The 26,011-nt window shown below is 43.1% G+C and overlaps 1 protein-coding gene across 2 annotated transcripts; it reads left to right on the forward strand.

The window, feature by feature from the left end:
- Positions 1-896: 896 nt before the first annotated feature.
- HDAC10 (histone deacetylase 10) lies at positions 897-26,011 on the forward strand. 2 transcript variants are annotated; one of them, XM_033162407.1, is made up of 21 exons: positions 897-1,002; positions 2,547-2,619; positions 3,242-3,376; positions 4,300-4,396; positions 4,750-4,847; positions 6,199-6,303; positions 6,396-6,464; positions 7,771-7,897; positions 8,673-8,738; positions 15,642-15,701; positions 15,832-15,921; positions 16,996-17,102; positions 19,038-19,105; positions 19,944-20,190; positions 20,956-21,046; positions 21,831-21,916; positions 22,607-22,660; positions 23,319-23,400; positions 24,101-24,286; positions 25,303-25,474; positions 25,734-26,011. In XM_033162407.1, exons 2-20 carry the CDS (start codon positions 2,555-2,557, stop codon positions 25,468-25,470), a joined length of 2,001 nt encoding a protein of 666 aa, XP_033018298.1. In that variant the 5' UTR covers positions 897-1,002; positions 2,547-2,554; the 3' UTR covers positions 25,471-25,474; positions 25,734-26,011. The 2 variants fall into 2 exon arrangements, with proteins under 2 accessions (XP_033018298.1, XP_033018299.1); XM_033162408.1 differs by having other exon boundaries at positions 25,809-26,011.

Consider the following 26,011-nt stretch of genomic DNA (forward strand, 5'->3'; position numbering starts at 1 on the left):
GCTACTAACATGAGTTTGGCCAAACTGCGAGAGGCAGTGAAGGATAGGCGTGCCTGGCGTACTCTGGTCCATGGGGTCACGAAGAGTCGGACACGACTGAACGACTGAACAACAACATGGAGTTGCCATACGAAACACCCTCCCATCAGATGTCAAGGAAATAAACAACTAACTGGCTTTTAGAAGACATCTGTACACTTAGATATTTTAACTTACATAAATACACGCATTGTCTCTTTTTTCAAGTTGCGTTTTCTACAGATCAGTTTCATTTGTTGAGACATTAGTGTTACATTTTAGAAGACATCTGAAGGCAGCCCTGTTTAGGGAAGTTTTTAATGTTTGATGTTTTATCGCGTTTTTAATATTCTGTTGGGAGCCGCCCAGAGTGGCTGGAGAAACCCAGCCAAATGGGCGGAGTATAAATAATAAATTATTATTATTATTATTATTATTGTTGTTGTTGTTGTTGTTGTTGTTATTGTTATTTACAAAACCAGAGGAAAACGCCAGTTCTGTGAAAACTCATAATGCTTTTTTCCACCTAAAAGTCATTTTAAACAGCCGACAAGTTGTAACTAAAGAATGGATACTATCCCATCGGCAACCTTGTTTTATCCGTGACTGCGCGGCCGCAAATGCTTTGCCCGCCTCGCCTTTTGCGCGCCACTCAGGATTAGCTAGTAATCCCGATAGCCCAATGAGAGGCAGCGATGCAGATTGACGCTCCTAAATCTGCGCCTGTCCTTTGTATTGCGGATCCTCATTGGGCCGACGAAAAATTATTCACCCTCTCCCCTGGCTAATCAGGAGCGGCAGATTTTCGCTCCGCCCTTCAAGCCCTTTGATCTGTCTTCCTTCTAAATACAACGGAGAGTTCCTGAGGGTTAGCAGGACCCCGGAGTTGACTGGCGGAAGCTCTCCACTCTTAACTCTTTGCTTAACCTTGTTTGTTTCCACGCTGGGTGCAGCAGACAGAAGCACCGGCCCTTCTTACCTTAGGTAGGTCAAAATTAAGCCTTAAACAAAACCAGGGACCTGCACTGATCCTTTGCCGGTCCCGCTGCAGTTGGTTGAAGTTGCGGGAGAGAGGGCCAGAAACTGCACTTTGTACATGCTCAGAGGCACTCTTTCCTTTTGCTAACAGTCGGGCATTAAAGGTCCCTGCTTGAGCTTCAAGCCGTGGTCAACAAGGATATGCTCAGTGGTGGTGCCCCAAGAGACGCATGAAATGTTTTGCATTTTATTTTTTGGGGAGGGAACCTGTTTGGAGGGTGTTGCTGTTTTGATTCATGGAGGGTTTGCTCTGGGTAAAAATATTTTAGGAAAGGAGGCTGCACTGACTCTCAGTGGGCGCCAGCGTTTCTTTCTCAATTCTACCATAGCACCAGCGCTTGGTTTAGGTGCTTACTTACCGGTAACCTATTCACATGTTAAGAGAATGGGGGGAGGGCATGGGTATCAATGTATGTGCGAAGAGAACCTGATTGGTTTCTACGAGCTCTATTTATTATTTTCATTTAATTACACTTATATGCCACCTTTTTCTTCCCAGGAGCTCAAGGTGTACACGATTCTCCTCCTCCCCATTTCATTCTCGCAAACAACCCTGGTGACTGGCCCCACCAAGGTCGCCCAATGAGCTTCATGGCTGAGGTCACAGTCTGACACTCTAATCCAGAGGTTTTCAACCTTTTGGAGTCCACGGCTCCCTTGGCCAACGACATTATTTCTGCAGCTCCCCTGTGAAGAAAGACACTCAGAGAGTCCAGTTACATCACCCCTTGCCTGCAGAGGTGGCAGCCCGTCACCCCTTTTTGAACACCCTCCCCAGTGCCGAATTTTCGCATAAGCTAAATAGCTTAGGGCCTCACTCTCTTGGGGCCCCCAAAAATTTTTTAAAGGAAAAAAACACTGGATGTACATTTCCAAAATATAAGATAAAAAATATTTTGTTATGTGCAAATGGCTTTATATACCTATTATGTCCATAAATTACCATATAGCATATATTCAACACAAAAAACAGTGACAATTTGTTGTTGACAACGGACAGATGGACATATAAAGCGCCCCATTACCTTCAGTAGCTTAGGGCCTCATCAAACCCAAATCCGGCCCTGACTCTCCCTTGTGGAGTGTTCCCACAGCCTCTTCTCCACTCCTCCTTGGAGCTGGACCTCAGTGTCTGGGCTGAATGATGGGGGTAGAGACGCTCCTTCAGGTATACAGGGAAGGAAGGAGGGACAGAGGCCAGTGTTGCCCACGGCACCCCTGACCATCATTCAAGGCACCCCAGGGTGCCAAGGCACACTGATTGAAAACCACTGCTCTGACCATCAGACCAAATGCATGTTAGTTAGGGCCACATCTCCTATGTGAAGATGCCTCTGAAATTCTCCAGGCTCTTAAGTGTGCTTAGAAACTGCGCTAAACAGAACACTGCAGGATGTTATCGTGGATTCGGTCACTTCTGTTTTGGGAACACTTGTGTTCGTGTTTCCACCTAAAACATGTACAAATGTTCTGTGTTTTGTTTGTTTCAGTTAGAGGCATGGCTTCTGGAACAGCATTGGTTTATGATGATGAAATGACCAGCCATAAGCTCCTTTGGGATGAGTAAGTTCTATGCCCTTTTAAAATGTGTGGGGTTTTTTGTGGGGGTGTGCTATTGAGTTGTTTTTATTGTTATTATGTATTTTGTGCTTTTATATCTTGATTTTATTCTGTGAACCACCCTGAGACCCCTGGGTATAGGGCGGTATATAAATTTAATACTACTACTACCGGTACTAATAATAATAATAATAAGTTAAATCTTAGCTTTTTTAAAACAACAACAACAACAAGCAACTACAAATGTGGCTTGAGAACAACATGTGTGAACCTGTTTTCTGCTAAGCAACCCACAACTGCAGATCAACAAGTGTACGCTCTTTCACACAAACACTTGTATGTGTGTACAGACAGCATGTACTTGTGTTCAGTGCAACATGTGAACAAGGCTATTTTGAAGTTCTCCTTTTTGTTGTTATTCTAGCCTATGGATGATTTTAAAACATTTTTTAAAAGTTAATAATCATTCTTCAGGACTTCAGATTCAGGGGTTAAAGTTGTAGTTTAAAGTAAAAAAATATCCACTTTTAATTTCTCCTACAAAAAAATTGTTTTCTCTCAATAGTAATATGGATGCTTCCTTGGTGATTTTACTGCGAAAATAAAACATTTGCTTGTTTTTCAGCCCAGTCTGTGACATAGAAGTCCCCGAGCGGCTTTCTTCTTGCTATGAGCGCCTTAAATGCTATAACCTGGTTGAAAGATGTGTCTCTGTACCTGTCAGAGAAGGAACTGAGGAAGAGGTCATGTTGGTTCACAGGTCCGACGTCTGTCATGAAGCATTTCCATCGCTGTCTATGTTAGAGAAATAGAAAAGACTTTCACCCCTTGATATTTTCCTCAAACTTTCCACACACAATTTGTTCTTATAATGAAATAGCCTAACCCTAAGACCTGTATGTAAAATGGGAAATGAAATCCCGGCCTATTGCAAAAAAAGTTGATGAGGCCTAGGTTTGAAAGTCAGGAAATGCTTCATACTGTTCAAGTTGATAGGAAAGATATTGGAAGTAGCCGAAGCTCAATACGAAGTTAGTTTAAATCCTAACTTGAAATTCTTTCATTGGAGATGTAATGTTCCTTTCCCCCTTAACCATGGTTAAGAGGGCAAGCTGTGAGCATACTTGCTTCCTGTCTTCCTTTCCGCTTGCGGCTCCCCCCCTTTTTTGGGACCTAATCATGGTGAAGCATTGTGTCTCTGCTGACTAACTATACTTAAGTCAAAAATGAGTGTTTGAAAACTCATTTCTAACCATGGTGGCAAAGGCTACTTAAAGCTAAACAGGATTAGCACTAGCATTGGTGTAGGCATAACAGCGCACCATGGTTAGCTCAAGAAAGGGAAAGGAGGGGTGAGGAGAAAGTGGGATGAGTATTTATTTATGTTATATATGTATTAAATTTATATATCCTGCACTTCCTGCCAAGCGAAGCGAAGCCTGAATACAAGTTTGTGGCCTGTTCCCAATCACTTAGGCCCCATCTGCCTAAAAGCAAAGGTAGAATTGTTTGTCCTTCGGCATGGGAAACCTGTGGCCCTCCAGCTGTTGCTTACACTCCAGTTCCCATCAGTGCCAGCCAGCTTGGTCAGTGGCCATGGATGATGGGAGTTGTAGTCCAACAACGTCTGGAAGGCTGCAAGTTCGCTGCCTTAACGGTCTGAGGCATTTTTTTCTTCCCTAGCTCAGTTTATTTGGAAAGTGTGAAGAGAACTCCGAAAATGACAGAAGAGGAGCTCCGAAAAACCTCTGCGGGTTACGATGCTGTTTTCTTTCACCCGGTACGTGCCGACACAATAATTATCACTTTCTATATAGAACAGGGTTTCCCAAACGTTGTTCTCCAGCTGTTTGTGGACTACAATTCCCATCATCCTTGACCACTGGCCTTGCTAGCTAGGGATGATGGGAGTTGTAGTCCAAAACCAGCTGGAGACCCAAGTTTGGGAAACTCTGATATAGAACATTTCACATGGATAAAACTCCGTGTCCGTCTCTCTGCTGGGCCTCATGTCAAGAGAGAGAGAAGGGAGGGAACATACTAGGCTTATTTTGACGAGCTGATGTGCTCCAAAATGCTCCTTCTCAGAGGTTGTGGTGAAAGACTTGAATTGCAACATCTGCTGTTCTTCAGACCACGTATCGCTGTGCCAAATTGGCCGTGGGAGGAACTCTGGACATGGTGGATGCTGTGATGTCAGGGAAAACACGAAATGGGATGGCTCTGATAAGGTAACAAAGTGACAATACTTCTTATCGGAAACCCCGTGTGTTTTTCAGTTCAATTTGCCTATAGGACCAGTGACCTAGAGCAGGAATGGGGAACTTTTCCCCATTGTGGGCTGTGCTTCCTCAGAAGCTTATCTGTTGATATGGCATGTTGGTTGTGGGCAAAGGCAGGAAGAAGTGGTAGGTGGGTCCACAGTCAAAAAAGGGCAGGGCCCCTTTTCCTCCTCCTTCCTGCCACCCACTTCCTCCCCAGGTTTTCTCCTTCCTTATAATCAACATGAAATTAGCTTAGAGGGGTGGTCCCTTGCTAGAGGTCTTCAAGCAGAGACTGGACAGCCATCCACTGAGGATGTTCTAGCTCTAGATTTATTATATTTATTTATTTATTTATTTATTTATTTATTTATTTAATTTTATTTATACCCTGCCCATTTGGGTGGTTCCCAACAGAATACTAAAAGCACGATAAAACATCAAACGTTAAAAACTTCCCTAAACAGGACTGACTTCAGATGTCTTCTAAAACTCAGATACTGTAGTTGTTTATCGCCTTGACATCTGATGGGAGGGCGTTCCACAAGGTGGGCGCCACTACGGAGAAGGCCCTCTGCCTGGTTCCCTGTAACCTCACTTCTCTAAGGGAGAGAACCGCCAGAAGGCCCTCGGAGCTGGACCTCAGTGTCCGGGCTGAACGATGGGGGTGGAGACGCTCCTTCAGGTATACTGGGCCAAGGCCATTTAGGGCTTTAAAGGTCAGCACCAACACTTTGAATTGTGCTCAGAAACGTACTGGGAGCCAATGTAGGTCTTTCAGGACCGGTGTTATGTGGTCTCAGTGGCCACTCCTAGTCACCAGTCTAGCTGCCGCATTCTAGATTAGTTGTAGTTTCCGGATCACCTTCAAAGGTAGCCCCACATAGAGTGCATTGCAGTTGTCCAAGTGGGAGATAACTAGGGCATGCACCACTCTGGCGAGACAGTCCATGGGCAGGTAGGGTCTCAGCCTGCATACTAGATGGAGCTAGTAGACAGCTGCCCTGGACACAGAATTGACCTGCACTTCCATAGACAGCTGTGAGTCCAAAATGACTCCCAGGCTGCACACCTGCTCCTTCATGGGCACAGTTACCCCATACAGGACCAGGGAGTCCCGCACACCCGCCCGCCCCATCCCCCCAAAACAGTACTTCTGTCTTGTCAAGATTCAACCTCAATGGCCATCCACTGAGGATGTTCTAGCTCTGGATTTCCTACATTGACCAGAGGATTAGGTGACCTTTGAGCCCCGCTTCCAAATCTAGCTTCCTCTGGTTCTATGAATTAATGCTTAATTTACCGTTTTGCTTGCTTGCAGGCCTCCAGGCCACCACAGCCAGAGAAATGCAGCCAATGGGTTTTGTATATTCAACAATGTTGCTATAGCAGCAAAATATGCCCAAAGGAAATATGGTCTGCAGAGGTTAAGTATATATTTGTCTCTACATTTCTTAGTTTCTGGCCTAGAAGTTTTCTTGCTTCTCTAGTGAATATTGTCATTGTTGGTTCATGCAGAGTTCTCATTGTGGACTGGGATGTGCACCACGGACAAGGAATTCAATATATATTTAATGAAGATCCAAGGTTTGTTGTTTATTTGTTTTTAAAGATTTGGGGCAACATTATATATTGCTTTCAAAATGCTTGCAATTAGTCTGGGCATCAAGCATATTTAATAGTTCCTGACATATTTTGGCACTTTTTTGATATCCTTAAGATGCATAAATCATTAAAACTGATCATTGTAAAATCTACACACACACACACACACACACACACAGAATGATATTCAGTTTTAACATAACTATTTTATCAATATGTGTCTTGTATCATGTTCTATATTTTTTATTATTCATGCTCATCTTTCATTATGTCAGTTCATTCTTCCAGTTTATCCTGTAATTCATCTGCGGATAGCTGCATTGTGCCATAGAGAGTATAGAAACCCCCAGACCTTTTCCAAGTTTGCCTGTATTTAAGACAATGGCTTCAAAAGCCAATTTACCTGTTAGCTTTCTGGGTGAAGTTGGAAATCCAAAGTTGAGAGAGAGTAGTTTGGTTGTTTGCTGTAATAATAATGGCTTCTCATGTCATCTGAATCCAGATTTGTGGTTTAGGTTTCCTAGACAAACCATGAACTGTATGCCAATGGACAAACCCTGGTTACAGCTCATGGCTAGTCAGGAGAGAGAGCTAAGCAATGATCCCAGGTGTGGGTGACATGTCAGGCAGCAGAATGACAAGAACAGGGGGGAAGTGCTCACCAGGGCCGTCTCATGCATAGGGGCTGGTGGCACGGCACACCAGGGCGCCGGGCTCCCCAGGGGCGCCCCCGCGAGCCCGCTGGCATACTGGGCTCCCCCTCCCCAACCCGCCCCCGCCCCCATGGGCGGGCGGGCTGCAAGCCGGCCGCCCTTGCCTCCCGGAGCCCCAGCTGGAGCGGCGCGGGGCTTTGCACGCCCTTCCAGCACTCCAGCTGGAGTTCCGGGAGGTGAGGGCGGCCGGCTTGCAGCCCGCCCGCCCGCCGGCGCGCGAGCGCCCGCTCCAACGCCACGCCCCTCCCCCCACTCGCCCCCTCCCCTTCCCGAGGGGCGGCCAGCGCGGGAGGGAGGCGGGCGGAGAGGCGGCAGGCCGGGGCGCCGAGGGATCGCCGCGCCACAGCGGCCGATCCCTCTAAGACGGCCCTGGTGCTCACTATCTCCTCTCCTGTAAATCATACATTCATGCTAAGCCATGCTTTGGCTTAGTGGACATGTGGAAGGGGCCAATGTGTAATTTTGTCATGTTTCACGTTCACTCTTGAGGTACAAATTTGGTGATTGCACATGCTGAAAAAACCTTCAGGTGAGCGTTAATAGCATAATTAACCTTGCTTTGTTCTTGCTTCCAGTGTCCTCTATTTTTCCTGGCATCGGTATGAACACCAGCAGTATTGGCCTACACTCAGAGAGTCTGATTATGATGCAGTTGGTCAGGGGAAAGGAAAAGGATGCAATATAAATGTGCCTTGGAATAAGGTGAATCACAAGATAGCTCAAGAATGCAACTGCAATAAGCTCTAGAAGCCATGCAATTTCTGTTTAAAAACGTTTTCAATTGTTACCTTGATTATTTATGTTTTTAAAATTGTTTTAGACTGCAATAGTAAGGTATCAAGAGAGGTGTAAAGTGGGTAGAACCCAGTTTGTTAAAAGTGATTCGAAGCTGAAGGTTGTGGAATTGGTGACAAGAGTTTGTAATGATTATATGAATAACAGATTAGAAAAGGGATTTATAAACTGATAGGTAACATATCAAAATTTGTACAGATAACTGCATCTGCATTATACTGTTTCACAGATAATCTTTCTGTGTTGCATGTGTTCTGATAACTTTTTAACAAACAAACAAGGAAAATATTCATTTCCCATTACACATCCCTTGGTTAGCGGAAATCTCTAATTAGCAGAGAAAAGCATTTCCCAGGTATGCTAATTGATTTTGTATACTGGCATGGCTATTCCATCATAATAGTAACTAACACAGCCAAACCCTGTAACTGAATTTCACATCTGTATTCCGTTTGCATGTTATCATTTTGCAACTCAATCCAGCTTTAAACAGGCGCATAAGATTCTTCCCACTCAGCGTACAATTTTAGGATTTGATCCTTCTGATAATGGCAGGAGCCACAGCTGTGCCTCATTTTTTGAAGCCTTGGATCATTTCCCTGAGATCTTAATTAAATCTTAGACTTCCTTGACAGTTTTAAAAGCGATTTGTTCATTCTGTTTTAATGCATTGCCTTTGCAGATTGGAATGGGCAATGCAGATTACGTAGCCGTATTTCTTCATGTGTTGCTTCCATTGGCTTTTGAGGTAACTCCCCCCCCCTCATTCTGAATGTTGTAAATCTTGTTTGCATGAATTAGAAATTGTATCTAAAAGCCATTTCAACATATTCCTTGGTAGTGGCATCTTGAGAAATGGCCGTTTCCGGGGCAGCAAGATGGCGAACAGCACCTAGTCAGCGTGAGCTCTCTGTTTTTATCTTTTAAAGACTGTTTTAATGAGCATAGAAGCTGGATAAAATTTAGGCACTCCATAGCACTTTTTAGCATTTTTAGTTTACTAATTAGGGGGATTCCTTTCGTTATTGTGGGAGATATCTACTGACCTTGAAGCTTTGAGGCGATTGTGTGAAGAGAGAGATGACTCAGCAACCGCGCAGCCCTGCTGATAAGAGGAGAGGAACTGGGAAACGTACTAGAGAATCAGAGGATATAGAGGATATAGAGGAATTGTTGTGCCTGCCTCTTGCCAAGCAAACGAAAATTAGTGAATTTTTCCCTGGGAAAACAAAGGATATTTTTAATATCCCAGTCTCAAACACCTTCTCCCCGCTAGCAGAGATGACTGACGAGGATGTTATGCTGAAAGTATCCCCTGATAAATTGCTCACTAACCCCTCAAGCAACAACACCACTAAATCAAAAAGGTCTAAAAAGGATACAATCTCTGGTATCCAACCGAAAGACTGCATTAGAGAAGGAGAAAGCTGCCTCTCTGATATATTATTTGAACATTCGACTACTTTAGACCTAGTTGCCAAAACAGTGGACTATATCTTTAAATTCATAAGAGACATCCGAGGATCCCTAGAGAAGATTATTACACTTGTATCCTTAAAAGGTAAAGACAGTCCTCCAGATGCCTTACCTGAGGATAGGACTATACAAATGCCCAGAGCACCTGATTTACCTCACATAATTTCTCAGGCCACCTGCAAACATGAGAATGAACAAACCAAGGAAGAACAACTGTCTATATCTTCTCATAACCTTTTTCTGCAAGCTACTAAAGTCTGCCTAACTGTTTGCCCCTTCAGAGGCCAGGTGATTAACTGGTACTCCAAGAACGATGCAAGGAGGCATCTAGCCGGACTTTTGGGGGTAAATCCTCGCTCCATTGATCTGAAATATATTGATCACATAAGCAGCAGGTCTCATACGCAGAGAGTCCTGCTCTCCTTTGAATCCAAAAAGTTCCCTGCATTTATTATGTCTTTAAGAAGCACTTTAATTAACTTCGGAATCTTTGCTACAAGAGTTTTTACTAATACTAAGATTTGCCCTCTTTTACCTAATTGCTTGCTCAAAAAGAAAGTAGTCAAGCCTGAGGGCCCTCCAACTACCACAATTTCAACTTCTTTGGCCACAGATCTAATCAGCTGGACTGATGCCCCCCTTCCCCCACTGACAAAGGCCACCCATCTGGAGAACTCCATAGAACATGAACTACTTTTATCTTTCTCCCACCTGCCAAAACCAGAACGAGCAGAGATAACAGACAGATTGGATGAGTTACTACTCTGTCTCCGTAACTCAGAGGATCATGCTCAGATAAATAAGACGAACTCCTCCCCTAATCTTGACCAGCCTACACAAGCCCAAGTGAATCCTGCTGTAATGATCTCTAATCCTCAAAATGGCTGCACACTTCGTATGGATGCCAAGTCAGTTCAGGATACAGTGGGAGATTCGACAGCCCTTTGGTCAAACTCTGAGGCAGTGGCAAGGTTGAACGCCCTTTTGGAGGCAAACCGAAAAGGATGCCCCCTACCTGCCATGCATTGTATGTTCCCCTCAACAACCGTAGACCCAAAAGGTCCATCTTCCTCAATTATAGAGCATACCCTAAATGCAGACTCTATGGACCTGTCATTAAGTGACATGCATCAAGACCTATCCCCACAGTTACCAACAAATAAGCCCCAGTCATTGACTGTTGCTGCGGCAAGTGGCGCCCAGAATCTGACTGGCAAGCAATCTACAATTACTTCTTTCTTTCAGCCTATTGCTCCTCCTCGTAGCATGCATCCCCGGGTGGATTCCTCTGCGCTGATTCCGCAAGGGTCAGCATGACCCGAAGGGGAGACCATGAGGACACTTACATTTTTATCCTGGAATGTAGCTGGTATTAAATCTAAGTTGATGGATCCATCCTTTGTCGCTTATATAAAAGGCAGCGGCATCCTTTTACTGCAAGAGACATGGGCTTGTGAGGATTTCTTCTTATCAGGGTACAAGGGCTTCTACCTGAGTGCGAAGCAGGATCCTTTATCACCTGGTAGACCGCAGGGTGGGTTGGCTATTTTTGTCTCTTTGGCCATAAATCTCCAGGCAGAACAAATCAATATTAAGTCGCCATTCATGCTAGGAGTAAAGCTACAAATAGCAGAGGAAGTGTTTGTGGTGATCAATGTTTACCTGTACCCAGTTTACAAGAAAAACCTGGTCGACCAGAGATGGAAGGAAATTCAACTGACACTCGAAACTCTCCTTGAGAAATATCCTGAAGCCACCTTCCTGGTCGCAGGAGATTTTAATGGCCGATTGTCCTATAATGATAAATCCTTATTCACTAAATATGAGAAGTACCCATCATTACCCATTATAACTACAGATCTTTTACCCAGGAACTTTAAAGACAGTGTTGCCACATATGCAGGCTTTAAATGCAGGCAAACCTTGTTGGCTCTTAATTTTTACCTGCTAAATGGAGCTCTCAGCTCTGATTACCCAGCTGAATTTACTTTCTGGTCAGGTTCCCGTGCCTCTACCATTGATTTTATTTGGACATCATTAGATTTGATCCCTAAAATTTCCAACTTTAGGGTGGTAACGAGACTGGAAAGTGATCATTTCCCCTTAGAACTCTCCCTGAACCTGGCTGGAGAACTGGTCACGTATTCCCGTGTGCACTTAACAAACGATCAGTTGCAGATGAGGCCTACTGCCTTAAAATGGACCGATAAAATGGCTCGACGGATAAATGAACTCCTTTGGTCTGACCAACTTCAAGTGACAAGGGACTCCCTTATCCAGGCAGAAGATCCACTGCCAATATATGAGAACTTAGTAGAACTGCTAAAACCAACCATGGCACGGGCCCCGGTAACGAATAGTAACCGTTTTTCTCATAAAAAATGGTTTGATGAGGAATGCAGGTACTTCAAGAACTGTCTATATAATGAATTTTTGGCATATAGGGCATCAAATGATCCCCTGCCTAGTAGTCATCTTATGAACCTCAAGAGAAGATATAAAGCATTATTAAAGGAAAAGAAGCTTGCGGCAGAAAGAAATAATTGGAATAACCTTTTAAAAGCTGCGGAGAATAGAAATCCCTCCTCCTTTTGGCACCTAATTTCCCAATATTTGGGTAGACCATTGACAAGAATAGAACCCCAAATTTCAGCCGACACCTGGGAAAGTTTCTTTTCCGACCTATATGCAGCCCACGCTGTTGGCGGAGGAAGGATAGAATTGGGCCCCTTGCCTGAGTGGGACCCAGTTACCTGCTCTGAAGTGGAAACACTTATAGACCAATTTAAGGCGGGCAAGGCACCTGGAGATGACCTTATATCCATTGATGCCATCAAAGCCAACAAGGATTGGTGGTGCCCACTCTTAGCAGTACTCTATACTTATATTAACAAAACAGCAAATTTCCCCCCAAGTTGGAATTCTGCGCTAATTGTATTAATACACAAGAAAGGTCCGCGCACTGATCCGGCCAACTTTAGGCCAATCAGCCTGCTGAACGTTATTGGGAAGATTTACTCAAGATACTTGCTCAACAAACTAACGACCTGGATGGAGAACAACAATATCATCGCAGAGGAACAGGCGGGTTTTCGCCCTGGAAGATCGACAACAGACCAAATTCTAATCCTGAACCATTTGGCAGACAAGTATGCTGGCAAAGGCCCAAAAGCTCTCCATGTCGCCTTTATTGACTTTAAGCAAGCCTTTGACCAAATTCCCAGGAACCAGCTATGGACAAAACTGGCAGCGACATCTATCGACCGCCGTCTTCTTCTCCTGATTATCAACCTGCATACAAATACCTTCTTGAGAATTAGGTTAGATAATAAGGGGTTAGTTTCCAATCCGGTTGCCACCACTAGGGGGGTAAGACAGGGCTGTTTGCTTGCCCCTGCCCTGTTCAATTTTTATATTAACTCGCTAGTGGCTCATATGGCCAATGCTGCTTTCCATCCTCCAAAATTAGCAGGCCGAGCTTTGAATGTCCTCCTGTATGCGGACGATGCTGCCCTTTTAGCTATTTCCCCCATTGGGCTGAGGAGGATGCTTCGAGCACTTCATGAATACGAGATCCAACATGAGCTCCAACTTAATTATGCCAAGACCAAAATAATGGTCTTTGCTGCTCGACCGAAACTCCATTCGTGGTCGATTAATGGTATTCCCCTAGAGCAGGTTAGCTGCTTCAAATACCTGGGCCAGGTAGTACGATCAAACGGGTCTTTCTTGGCACACAGAGAATATATAGCCACAAATGCATCTAAAGCAGCCTTGCTGATTAGATCCCTGTATGCCAAGAAACAGGCACAAACAGTGGAAGTTGCCCTGAGACTCTTCCAAATGAAAGTCCTTCCACTATTACTGGTGGGCATTGCTTTGGGCTCACGTAGAGTCTTTGAAAGATTGGAATCTATCCAGTCACAATTCCTTAGGGCCATTCTCAGGATCCCCCCTTCCGTTGCGGGTGCGGTCATGAGACTAGAGACCGGCTGCCAAGCCTTTAGGTATGTGGCCCTGAAGGCAAAATTATGGCTATGGCTCAAGTTGTGCTTTAGACCGGTGGGTTTGGCCCCCCTGATACTGAAGGATAATTTTAAATCACCATGGGAAGGGGAGGTGGTGGAGGAAGTGCAGAAGTGCGGACTGTCCTCCCTCTATATAGAGTCCATGACTTATAAACACGCTAAAGCGGTGATTGCTCAGAGATTGGGGGATATCGCCAGACACGAGGACATAGCCCGCGTGAAACCTGGGATGTTTCTGGGGGAGCAGGTGTATCGGGCTGCACCAGCCTGTTACCTGGCGGATATCCACTATGTGGAATACCGCAGACTTCTCACTGCGGCAAGACTGAACGTTCTTGATTCAGCGGTTTTGAGGGGAAGATTTAGAGGAGTTCCATATGATCAGAGAACGTGCCATTGTGCTTTAGGAGAGGTAGAATCCACAGAACACATTCTACTGAGTTGTCCCTTTTATAACGATTTAAGGCAGTATCTCATAGCCCCATATTTATCTCAGTTTAGCTCTCGTTTAAGAGAAAGGCAGGTAGCATATCTGCTGAATAAGCCCACTGGGAAAATAGCCTTATCTGTGGCTAAATTCCTCTTCCTGGCACTCAAGTGTCGGAAGCGCAAGATCGAATGTCTCGATGTGGGTTATCTGTATGACGTTTACTAGTGCTGTCCTATTTTTAATTTTTAATTGTGTATCCCTCTGATGTTTTTAGTTCTATAATTTTGTATTGAGAAATGTTTTTCTTCTTTCTGACTATCGGTCGAATAAAGGATTTGTATGTATGTATGTATGCATCTTGAGAAATGATATTCTGCTATAGGGAAATAGTGATTGCTATATTTTTCTGTCTATAAGACGTCCCCATGTATCAGACACCCCCTATTTTTGGTGACTCGGGTTTAAGAATGGAGGGGGGAGGGAGATGTATCCGTGTTTAAGATGCCCCCTAATTTTTGACATTATTTTTAAGGGGGGGGAAACCTAGTCTTCTACATGGAAAAATACGGTGTTTTATGTTGTTGCTTCTAGAAAAATCGTCCACAGGGGTGAAGGCAGTTATCAGATAGAACTGCATTTACTAGGGAGTGATTATAGAAATATACAGCTATTATCAGCAAGCGCAGATGAAAGTGAATAGAAGCCTTGAGATGGTGGTGGTTTTAGAGGAGCTTAGAGCAAGGTTTGCCAACCTGGCACCCGTGGGCACCGTGATGCCCACAAAGGCTTTCACCAATGCCCCTGGACAGGTGCCCTAGACTCTGAGCTTTCATTAAAAAAAAAAAAGTCCCCAGCCCTCCTAGAAAAAAAATTATGAGGTAAAATGTGCAGGTACCCTCTAAGTGATTTCTGTGAAATGAGGGTGGTTGTGTGGTGGCCATCTTGTATTTTCATCCTAGTACTGAGGAATGCTCCCTCTTTGATAACAACAGCATCTCTGTGTATGTAGAGATCACGCAGTATTGATTTTACACTACCAGGACCAGCGTGACATAGCTGATTTCCCATGGTAAGCGTAAGGGAGGGTCTGCCTCTCTCATTTTGGGCTATGCCGCACTCCACATGGCAGCCATTTTGTTTTATGCTGTACCCCACCCCAGCAGCTGTTTTGTGACTGGCACCCCGCAGCACACTCTCAAAATGCCAAATGTGCCCACTGGTCTGCAAAGGTTGGCGACCTGTCTTAGAGTACGACAGTGGAGATGTGGAGATGCCATTTGTATGTAGTAGAGTAAATGCTTTGCACGCTTAAGCTTCTTGTAGATTCAGTCCCTAGGGTCTCCAGATGCTACGAGTCCAAGCGGAACAGCCTTCTCCAACCTGGTACCATCCTCCAAATGTTTCTGGGCTACAGCTCTCTTCATCTCTGACCTTTGGCTATGCTGGCTACAGAAAATGGGAGTTTTAGTTCAAAACATCTGGAGGGCCCCGGGTTGGGGAAGAGTGGGTGAGGTGGACAACTGTCTAACTTCGTGTAAGACAGGTTTATGTGTACCGTTTATAGAGAATGAGAAAGCAGTATTTGCAGTCCATTTAAGTAGACCATCAATACTTGCATGCCAATGTACGGTATCTGCTTGATGAATTACTGACAGATTTCTATAGCTTCATTCAGAGTGCACTATAACGTATTGACAGTTTTTTTTTTTAATCTTAGTTTGATCCAGAACTTGTTTTGGTCTCTGCTGGTTACGATTCTGGAATTGGTGACCCAGAGGCAAGTAATCTTCTACATATACATTTGCCACCCCCCTGACTCTTCATGTAAGAGCAAGAACAGGCAAATTTCCCAGAAGTGGTTTTCTGGTTTGACGAGCTGTTTGTATCTTTCTTTCTCCTTTTTCTAGGGCCAGATGAGTGCTACGCCGGAATGTTTTGCCCATCTCACTCATTTCCTAATGCAGTTGGCGAAAGGGAAATTGTGTGTGGTTCTGGAGGTAAGCTTTAAATGCTGCAAACTCGGTTTTAGTTATTTGTTTTAAACACTTACATGCCACTCTGTACCAAGAGGAAACAAACCATAGCCAAAGTGTTGTACAAAAGTAATGAAACACATTAGAAAACAATAATAAACCAATAATAAACCAAGATACGGGAGTTTGTTAATTAATTAATTAATTAATTAGTTAATTATACTGCCCTTCATCCAAAGATCACAGGGTGGTTCACATCATAAAAATACAAAATGAAAAGACAAAATACGTAATAAAACAAAAGCAAAGCACACCAATAACCCCCTCTCACAGACACATTTATAGACTGTTAATCAGCCAAACACCTGGTTGAAGGGAAACAATTTTGCCTGGCGCCTAAAAATGTGTAATGAAGCATCCAGGAAAGGCTTCTTGGAAGACAATATCCACTGTAGGCCAAATTAATTTTAACAGTCAGGAAACGCCTGGGTGAACAAGTTTGTTTTTTTTTAACATATTTTGATCTGTGGAAACGTCCTTCTGAGTGGAGGCTGTTTCTGCATTTTGGCTGTGCCCATATTGGCTGTGAATCCTGGAAGACCTGCTCCCTGCCTTGCTGGCTTTCCCCCCACCTGGAACTCAGCTATACAGCTGCAAATGAAACGTTTCAAGTGTGTTGTAAAGTGCAATAATAATAATAATAATATTTATTATTTGTACCCCTCCCATCTGGCTGGATTTCCCCAGCCACTCTGGGCGGCTTCCAACAGAAATCAAATACAAAAATATCACACATTAAAAACTTCCCTAAAAAGGGCTGCCTTCAGGTATTTTCTGAATGTCAGGTAGTTGTTTATTCCCTTGACTTCTGATGGGAGGGCGTTCCACAGGGTGGGCGCCACTACCGAGAAGGCCCTCTGCCTGGTTCCCTGTAGCTTTGCTTCTCGCAGTGAGGGAACCGCCAGAAGGCCCTCGGCGCTGGATCTCAGTGTCCGGGCTGAATGATGGGGTTGGAGGCGCTCCTTCAGGTAAAATGTGGCACTAGGTGGCGATGGCGAGCTATGGCAAATTCAGTATATATTTTCAAATATATTTTAGGGTGGATATCATCTGAGGTCGCTGTCTGAATCGGTTTGTATGACTCTAAAAGCTTTGCTTGGAGATCCATTGCCACGTTTGTCTGGAGAAATGGCACCATGCTTAAGGTATTTGTATAGGTTTGTGTGCATGTTTCTGCATGCCTGGAATAAAAGACTGCCACTCAGGAGTTACTCACATGAAGGGGGCATGCAAAAAGGGCTGTGGGAATTACAGGTGGGGTGGGGTGGGGTGGGGTGGCTGAACATGGGGTCACCCATGCCCCTTTCACATGAGCAATGCTTGAAAAGAACTCCAGTGTAAACATTATCTCCATATGTGGGCAGAATTCCGCCAAGGTGGAGCACATTTTAAGTTCCGTTCATTTAACTGAGGAAGTTTTAATCCCCTGCTCAATCATTCCCTGTAGAAATAAGCAAGTCTTGTATCCCATCTTCATGCATGGGGTTGCTGTTTTTGGAAGACATTGGTAGTATATTTGGAATTACGTACTATTTATTTAACGAAGAAGTTAAACTTAATGAGACTTTTAAAATTGAAGCCTCATTGTCAACAACGGAAAACTAGCAAACGTACAGAGACATTGCAGAGGAGAGGTTGGTCGCTGAGCTCAGTGTATAGTCACTGTGTTGGTATTTGGGCTGGGCTCCATGCACCATAATATAACACTTGCATGGCAAGGAAGGACATGCCTGTCATCCTTTAACACTGACTGACTTGCATAGTTTCTTTTTGTTTGTTTGCTAGTCCATGGTCAGGATTTCCCCAGCTTTGTACAACGGAGAGTTTTGCAATATAAACCGCAGACCCTCATGTAAAGAGCCAAATTATTTGTTCCTCATCCACAGCTGCCTCTCCTCCTTTCCATTTCTCATCCTAGCACAATTCTGCTTCTAGTTCCATCTATGGTTTCCCCCCATTTGCCGGTTTTCCTTGCCTTCGTTCTGAAACTCTGCACGTTGGAAAGAGAGCCAGCGATTTGGTTTTCACCCTCGCTATGATTTTGGCATACGCAGTTTATTCTGAGTGCATCAGATGTCACATATTTTCCTTGTTGTTGTTAGCATGGATCAAACAATCGTGCCCATAATTACACTATGGGAAAGTTTTGTTTGTGTGGTGTTCATCTCATGCCTTTTCCTGGCCACACCTGTTTACCTGTTTACCAGTTGGAACTCATAATCAACCTAGTTTGTAATCTTTTCCAAGGTGGTTGGATTCCATTAATGCTCTATCAAGGGAAGATGGGAGGCATGCGCCCACTCAGGACTCCACATTTAGATATGGAATAATAATAATAATAATAATAAATTTATACCCTGCCCACCTGGCTAGGTTTCCTCAGCTACTCTTGGCACCTCCCAACATACTATTAATAACACAATAAAACATCAAACATTAAAAACGTCCCTAAACAGGGCTGCCTTCAGATGTCCTCTAAAAGTCAGATAGTTGTTTCTTTCCTTGACATCTGGTGGGAGGGCGTTCCACAGGGCAGGCACCACTACTGAGAAGGCCCTCTGCCTGGTTCCCTGTAACCTCACTTCTCTCAGTGAGGGAACTGCCAGAAGGCTCTCAGAGCTGGACGATGGGGGTGGAGACGCTCCTTCAGGTATACTGGGCTCCACTTCACTGACTGGAGCTTCTAGGCCCTTTAGTTAATGTAATAAAGCATTTCATTTTAGGGGTTGAACTTAATTTTTGCAAATTTATTCAAGGAAAGGTCTTAAATATATGCTTTTTGGTGTGAGGAATTCAAATCTGCTATAATTTTTGTGACTGGACAACATTTAGCTTGGTAAGTTTGATGAAGAAGCACATACAGTCTATTGAATACTAATACAGTTGAAGGACCAGACTGCTATGCCATAAAACCTGTGATATTTTAAAACTTGTTTTCTGTCCTGTGTCATTGCAACTTGCTAATGCAACATCTTTGCAGATTCTTACTTTTAAACAATATGGGGGACTGGGTTGATACTGTACTCATTTTTGTGTGTATTTTGTAGATAACCTTTCCTACACTCTTGTCTCTTCGGTAGTGCATTAGAATCAATCCACAATGTAAGAGCTGCACACAAACCATACTGGAAGTGTTTGGTGCATGAAGGTAATGACACACTTGTCTAAAATTTGTTCTAAAGTGTAGATAAATTGATAAAACAAATGCAGTGAATATATTAAAGCAACAGATAAGTTCTCTAGTCTATCTGGCAGTTTAGGGGCAACTGTTTACTTGATATAGCTGGATGGGGATTCTGTTTAAGTGGGAGAATATAACTGACTGAATGAACATGGATAATTTTTAGTCTGTTCCCCCCTCCCTCACTTTCCAGCCCAACACTTATGGCAAGTTTACAGTGGATAGTCTCATGGGGAGTGGGATGTTTGGCCAGTATACTTGGGTTGAAGTCATTGGGGCTAAACTTATTTAAGTTTAGGGGAAACAATTCATCTGGTTTGTAGATCATAGCACATGGTTCCAGGTTTTTCCTCCTGAATGGTAAAATATTATACAGTGTTTACAAAAGGTAAGGCTAGAGCAGGATTCTGAATAACACATACGTAACTTTTAACACTGCCTTCCTAGAAACCTGCTTTGTCGATTTCTGCTGAGCCATTCCATCTATTTAGACTGAGTAATACATACAGTATGATCTGTGGCAAAGGTGGCGTTTTCCAGATGTTGTTGGACTCCCAATTCCCATCATCCCCAGCGAGTGTGGCCAATGATCTGGGAGGATATGAGTTCAGCAACATCTGGAAAGTAACCCCTTGGCTATTCCTCATTTGTGGGCTGGATTTCAGAACCTTGCTCATTCTTGGAAGACCTCTGGAAGTCTTGGAGAAGTTGGGAACATATGCAGTGTTAACAGCATAGATTGTCTTCTATTAAGAGTTACGCTTTTCATTGTGTGTTGCCCAGAGATGTCTTCTGTTGTTTTCAGACATAGCTCCATTGCAAGACCTGAGTACCAAGGCACAACTCCTACCCACACTAGGAGATGGAACGCCGAATAGTGAAGAGGCCATCAAAACAGACAAGTTTCTGGAGCTCCACATGAAAAATATTTCATTTCCGAGACCTCACGTTAAAACAACCATCGCCGTTGATGAAAGCAATGCACGCTTGCTTTCGCTGTCTGTTCAAACTGAGAAGGAAAAGGATACGAAAGAACTCCAGGCCCTTCTCAGGTTAGCCATACTGTTGCCAGGTCAGGAATAGAGTATGTTTATGGGAGATTTCAGTGCACATACTAGCCTGTTAACGCAAATTCCAAAGCAATTTCCCCCCCTGCACTTGGAATATTCCTAATCCTTTTTTGGGCGTCACCTGCAGATAACTTCATTATCAGTTTCTCTGATATTGACATGCAGTGTGTCAAACCAGTTAATACTGAATTAGGAGAACAGGAACAATGTACAATTATAGACCATGCACTTACAAACTGATTGGATTTCTCCCATTTCCCCTCATGTCTCTTTGCCTTCATTTTCTGTTTTCGTAAAGTGCGCCAAATGATGCTAATGCTTAGTAAAAGATGGCTCCTCGTTGAAGAATGACAGCATAACCTTTGCTGGTTAATTATACACCAGGGATTAGCAAACTTTTTCAGCAGGGGGCTGGTCCGCTGTCCCTCAGACCTTGGGGGGGGGGGCGGACTATATTTTGAAAGGGGAAAAAAATGAACGCATTCCTATGCCCCACAAATAACCCAGAGATGCATTTTAAATAAAAGGACACATTCTACTCATGAAAAAAAAACAAACCACTGATTCCCGGACCGTCCGTGGGCCAGATTTAGAAGGCTGTTGGGCTGGATCCGGCCCCTGGGCCTTAGTTTGCCTACCCATGTTATACACCTTGATATACGTTTAAAAACTTCACACGTTATTCAGATTGTAGTTATTCCAGCTTTTCCAGATTGTGACCTGTTTCCAAAAACATGTCTCTTGTAGCAGACTTGATGCTGATCTTGTGAAAGAAGGAAAGGACTTAAACTCATTTTTGAACATGTTGGCTGTCCTTGACAAAATCATTAAAAAGGAGGTAATATTAAAAGTTACAATTGTGCATGTTGTTGTTACTGATTCTTCTTTAGTCTGGGAGTGGTTGCTATCCAGGCTCTGCTTAAAAGTCTCTAGAGGCCAACGTGTTCCCTAGGTATTCTATATTAATTTGTGTTAACTTTAACATGGATATGTAGCTTATGCCTACAAATCTGAATCTTGGTATGACGTATATGTTTCAAAACACCTTGGGCGATAGCTAACGTTAATCAGACTCAGACTTAGGTGGGTATCACCCCTCTCTATGATATAAAGATTACAACATCTGCATTGTTAAAGACATTCCCTATTAAATTTCAGCATCCTGTTTATTAGGGGACAATAGCTACATTTGTTTTCCAGCTTCTTGCTTATTTTGATCATTGGGGAAATCCAGAGAAAATTGGGTTCGCGATCACCAATTCATTTAGTAATGGTGACGGGGTGCCAACTCGAATAAAATATTGGGAGGCCCAGGTAAGCCTCGCCCTGCATAATTGATCACAAAACATGGCGCACACATGCCATTTGAATGGCAATGCCCATCAACTTTGGAGGAGCCGGGCCCTCTCAAACATTTTATGGGGGGGGGGGGAGGGCGAAGGGGCCTCTGTCCCTAGGAGTTGGCTCCTACGAATGGTGAAGGTGGTCTCATTTACTTTGCAGCACAAAGATGTACTCAACAGACTGTTTTAAGGGGAACCTTTTTCCCAGTTGTGCTTTTAAACCACATCTTGACTGCGTTTCAGAATAGAAATGTTGGTTAAAGTATCTTTGTTCTTCAGGTGACCAACGGTCTCGCAGTCTCACCTGAAGTATCCCTTTCTTCCGCTATCGCTCTAAAACATTGCCGTAACCTGAAGGTACAAAAGTGAGTAAAAAGCATTTTGCATCCTGTGCTTTTCTGCGCAGTTCAGTTGTGCAGTTACAAAACGTTTAAGACGCTTTAGTTATATAACTGCTTAGTGCTACCTCTTGTTAATGAGTGCAGCGATGCTACAGAGCAATAATGTCTACCTTTCTTTTCGGACTGGGATAATTCCTGACAGTTAGGAAAACAAATCTTAATATATTTTGTGTGCGTGTTTTCAGTTTGTATGTGTAACTGGGTAGAATGGCCCAGGATTAGTTAGAGGTGACGAAAAACACATATTTGCTGGGTGCAAATATGTTTGCTGCTTCTCACATGCAGGGTGCAAAGTATTTACCATTCTGAGTGACACTGCATGTATGCAGATACTTTTAGTTCCAGATTCTGCAATCGTGAAACGGTTCTTTTGTGAACTAGAGAGCTTGGATGCATGCTTGTAGAATACAAGGCACAATTCCTTTCTTTTCCCCTTTTGTCATCCATTTGCAGTTTATTCCCTGGGTCTTCATTTCTTCATTTCTGCCTGTTTGTTTGTTTGTTACTTACCTGGCTATATTTTGTTAATTTACTTGCACTGCTCGCCATGCCACTCTTTTTACGTACATGGTATTTTTGTGGGTGGTATCTATTTAATTTAAATGCCACATATATTTTAAATGTGTGTTACAACACTTTAATGTCATTCTGCAGAGTCCTGTGTGTTTCTGTCGGTGACATGGATGTGAAAACTGATTTGGATGATGGGTAAGGATTTCATACCCACTCCATGCTAAGTGGGTTTAAACGCCCAAACTACAGACTATACTATTATATTGCTGATGACAATTTGGGCAAGTTTTTAAAATGACATTGAAGAGATGAGATGGAGATATGACTCATTCCTTGGTCTACTGTTCTACACATTCTTACCTGGGAGAAAGTCTTATTAAAACCAGTAGGACTTCCTTCTTAGTGCACTTGCCTATGGTTGAACTGTAAATAGGTTTTCCTGTTGCCAGACTGCATTCTAGAGCATCTTTTGAAAACATATCTGCTAAAATGGAAAAAAGAGCAAACGAGTTAGCTATCAAGATTATTTACAGACAGTTTCTCCCATGTTTTCTACAACTCTAGATGACCCATTCCTAAAATGTGAGGATTGTTATGTGGATTTAAACCAGCCCTACAAAAGCCCAGTTACTTATTGCTTTAATTCATAGAGTATTCCCATTGGCATCTAGTAGGATGCAAATGGGGAAATTGTGGCCCTTCAAGTTTTGTTGGACCATAACTTCCACCCTCACTTAGCACAGACCATGCTGGCTGGGGTAGACATAGCTTGGGAATTCAACAACAGCCGGGGGGGGGGGGGTCACAGGTTTCCCATCACTGTGGTAGAATCTACCTCCTTTTTGTTTCACAGCAAAGTTCTCCTGATAAATATTGGTGCTAAGCCGCCTAAGAAATCTGACACCAAATACGATCTAACCGTGAACTGGAAAAAGGTAGGCTTGATATTTTTTCTGATTCCTTTTCTTCCCTAAGTATGATTTATAGAGGGTACAAGAGTCTGAGCTTGAAGCTGAGCTAAACATTGAGCAAGATCCCCTGATTTCAACGGCTGATGACACCCAAGTGTTTGGGAACCCTGGGACATTTAGGGATTGCAAATATGTGTACATTGGTACCTCTGGTTAAGTACTTAATTCGTTCTGGAGGTCCGTTTTTAACCTGAAACTGTTCTTAACCTGAAGCACCACTTTAGCTAATGGGGCCTCCCGCTGCCGCTGCGCCGCCAGAGCACGGTTTCTGTTCTTATCCTAAAGCAAAGTTCTTAACCTGAAGCGTTATTTCTGGGCTAGCGGAGTTCTTAACCTGAAGCGTATGTCACCTGAAGCGTATGTAACCTGAGGTACCACTGTATATGTTCTTAAGGCTGCGTGTATGGGCATGCATGAAGCCTGTGCTTGTTGACTGCAGGAAATATAAATATGTGTCCTGTAAACACATTTGTTGTGTGAAGGTGGATGAACTCCAGCATAAATTGCTTAGAAACCCTACTTTGCAAATGTGTTGCACTGAGCTTCCTACCCAAACATGCACCTAGTGGCTAGGAAATGTCGATTTTTAGAAACAAAAACCAGTCAATCGATTTTGGGTTTGTGACTATACAACTGTATTAATTTTGTTTTACTTTAACTGAAGGGTGTTGAAACAAACAACTTCTTCTCTCCTGCCCTTGGACTCATTCTTCCGGTTGCATACAGCTATCAGCCTGACCTAACCCTTATAGTTGTTGGACCAAACCAGAGTGTTGGGCAAAATGGGATTTCCTTGCTTATTCGTTTACTGCAAGGCTTGGCACAGTCTCACATTCTTGCTCTGATTCAGGTAAAAAGTTGTTCTTAATGACAAAATATCATATTGGGTTTTTAGCAGGAAAGAACCAGAGAGAACACATTGCATTTTCTGCCTCCTCACATTTAAATTTTGTGTCATCCATGTATTCTATAAAGTGTTGAACAGTCTTGTAGCCTAATTCCAGTGCAAAATTACATTTTCATATCAAAGAATGTCCTCATCATGTGATACCCTTCAGGACAATGGTCTAAACCACTGAGCCTCTTGGGCTTGCCGATCAGAAGGTCAGCGGTTTGAATCCCCATGACGGGGTGAGCTCCCATTGCTCTGTCCAAGCTCCTGCCAGCCTAGCAGTTTCAAAGCACGCCAGTGCAAGTAGATAAATAGGTACCACTGTGGCGGGAAGGTAATGGCGTTTCCGTGCACTCCGGTTTCTGTCACGGTGTTCCATTGCGGCAGAAGCGGTTTAGTCCTGCTGGGCACATGACCTGGAAAGCTGTGGACAAACGCCGGCTCTCTCAGCCTTAAAGCGAGATGAGCGCCACAACCCCATAGTTGCCTTTGACTGGACTTAACCATCCAAGGGTCCTTTACTTTTTTTTTACCTTTTGTATTTGTTCCACATTTCTACATTCTCTGGTCCTCTGGAAAATATGCATGTGCATAGCAATTACAATCTAGCTTTCATTATCCCCATACCAGTGATGAAGAGTGGTACCCATAGCTCTCCTATTAAATTTGTATTTGAGGCACATGACCCCTGGTGACTCCATGCTGATTTATCAGTCACGTCTTTTGAACTCCCTTCCTTGGTGTTACAGGAAAGAATGGCAGAAAATACTTAGTTAGTTATATGTAGCGGTGGAAGTCAATGTAATTTTAAAATTGAATCTCTTACTCTTTTTTTCTTTCTGTTTTCTTTCTTTTTCTTTTATGTAAGTTTGAATGCTTATGTCATTTTATAACTCTTTGTATACTTTTTTGCAATAAAATTAATAATAATAAAAAAGGAACATCATGTTTTCTTATCTTTTTTTTAAAAAAAGGAAAGTGAGGTAACATTCTTGCAAGATATAATCAAAACCCTGAAGAGTGACTTTACACCTTCCTTTGGAACATACGCACCAGATCTGAAGGAGAATGTGCAGAGGGTAATAGAATTAAGAGAGCAACTTCAAAATGAATGGAAATTACTTCAGTGTTCAGCGAAGTAATAAGGTATGTATCTATTATATAAGGAAAGTAAAATTAAAATGGACATTGAATTTAGACTGCAGTCCTAAACACGTTTATCTAGAAGGGAACCAAAGTTGAACTTATGGGGCTTGCTTCTGAGCGCATAGGATCGAGTTGTTAGTATTGCTTTTCTAAATACTCTGTGCTTTTTCAAGGCCCTGATTTAACTGCCATTACAAAAGCTCATGTTGCTTTATGCTGTAAAATCTGATGGATTCCTTCCCCCCGCTCCCTTGTATAGCAAAGGTTTCCATTGCTGAAAGATGAAATATACTTGGCTGTCATTTTGGCTCTCCCTTTTGATCTGCGTATCCAGAATCAAAATAAAGGGGAAATGAAGATTATCTAGAAAATCAGCAGATAAAAAGAATGAAGAGTGAGCTACGCAACAGGAATGATGCTGCAAGAATCATTTCACATTTTACTTATCTATCTTTTTCAAATGGAATTTATGTATTTCACAAAATACTTTTCTATCTTTTTTTAAAATTAAACTATAATTAAACAAGACTGTGTTAA

Source organism: Lacerta agilis, chromosome 10, assembly GCF_009819535.1.
Source record: "Lacerta agilis isolate rLacAgi1 chromosome 10, rLacAgi1.pri, whole genome shotgun sequence".
NCBI lineage: Eukaryota > Metazoa > Chordata > Lepidosauria > Squamata > Lacertidae > Lacerta > Lacerta agilis.

Bases quoted from the DNA above. Each gene is read 5' to 3' on its own strand.
- HDAC10 (XM_033162407.1), top strand. From the start codon at position 2,555: ATGGCTTCTGGAACAGCATTGGTTTATGATGATGAAATGACCAGCCAT. The intron at 19,106-19,943 runs GTAATGACACAC...TGTTGTTTTCAG, and splicing joins GAAGTGTTTGGTGCATGAAG to ACATAGCTCCATTGCAAGAC. The intron at 21,917-22,606 runs GTGAGTAAAAAG...GTCATTCTGCAG, and splicing joins CGTAACCTGAAGGTACAAAA to AGTCCTGTGTGTTTCTGTCG.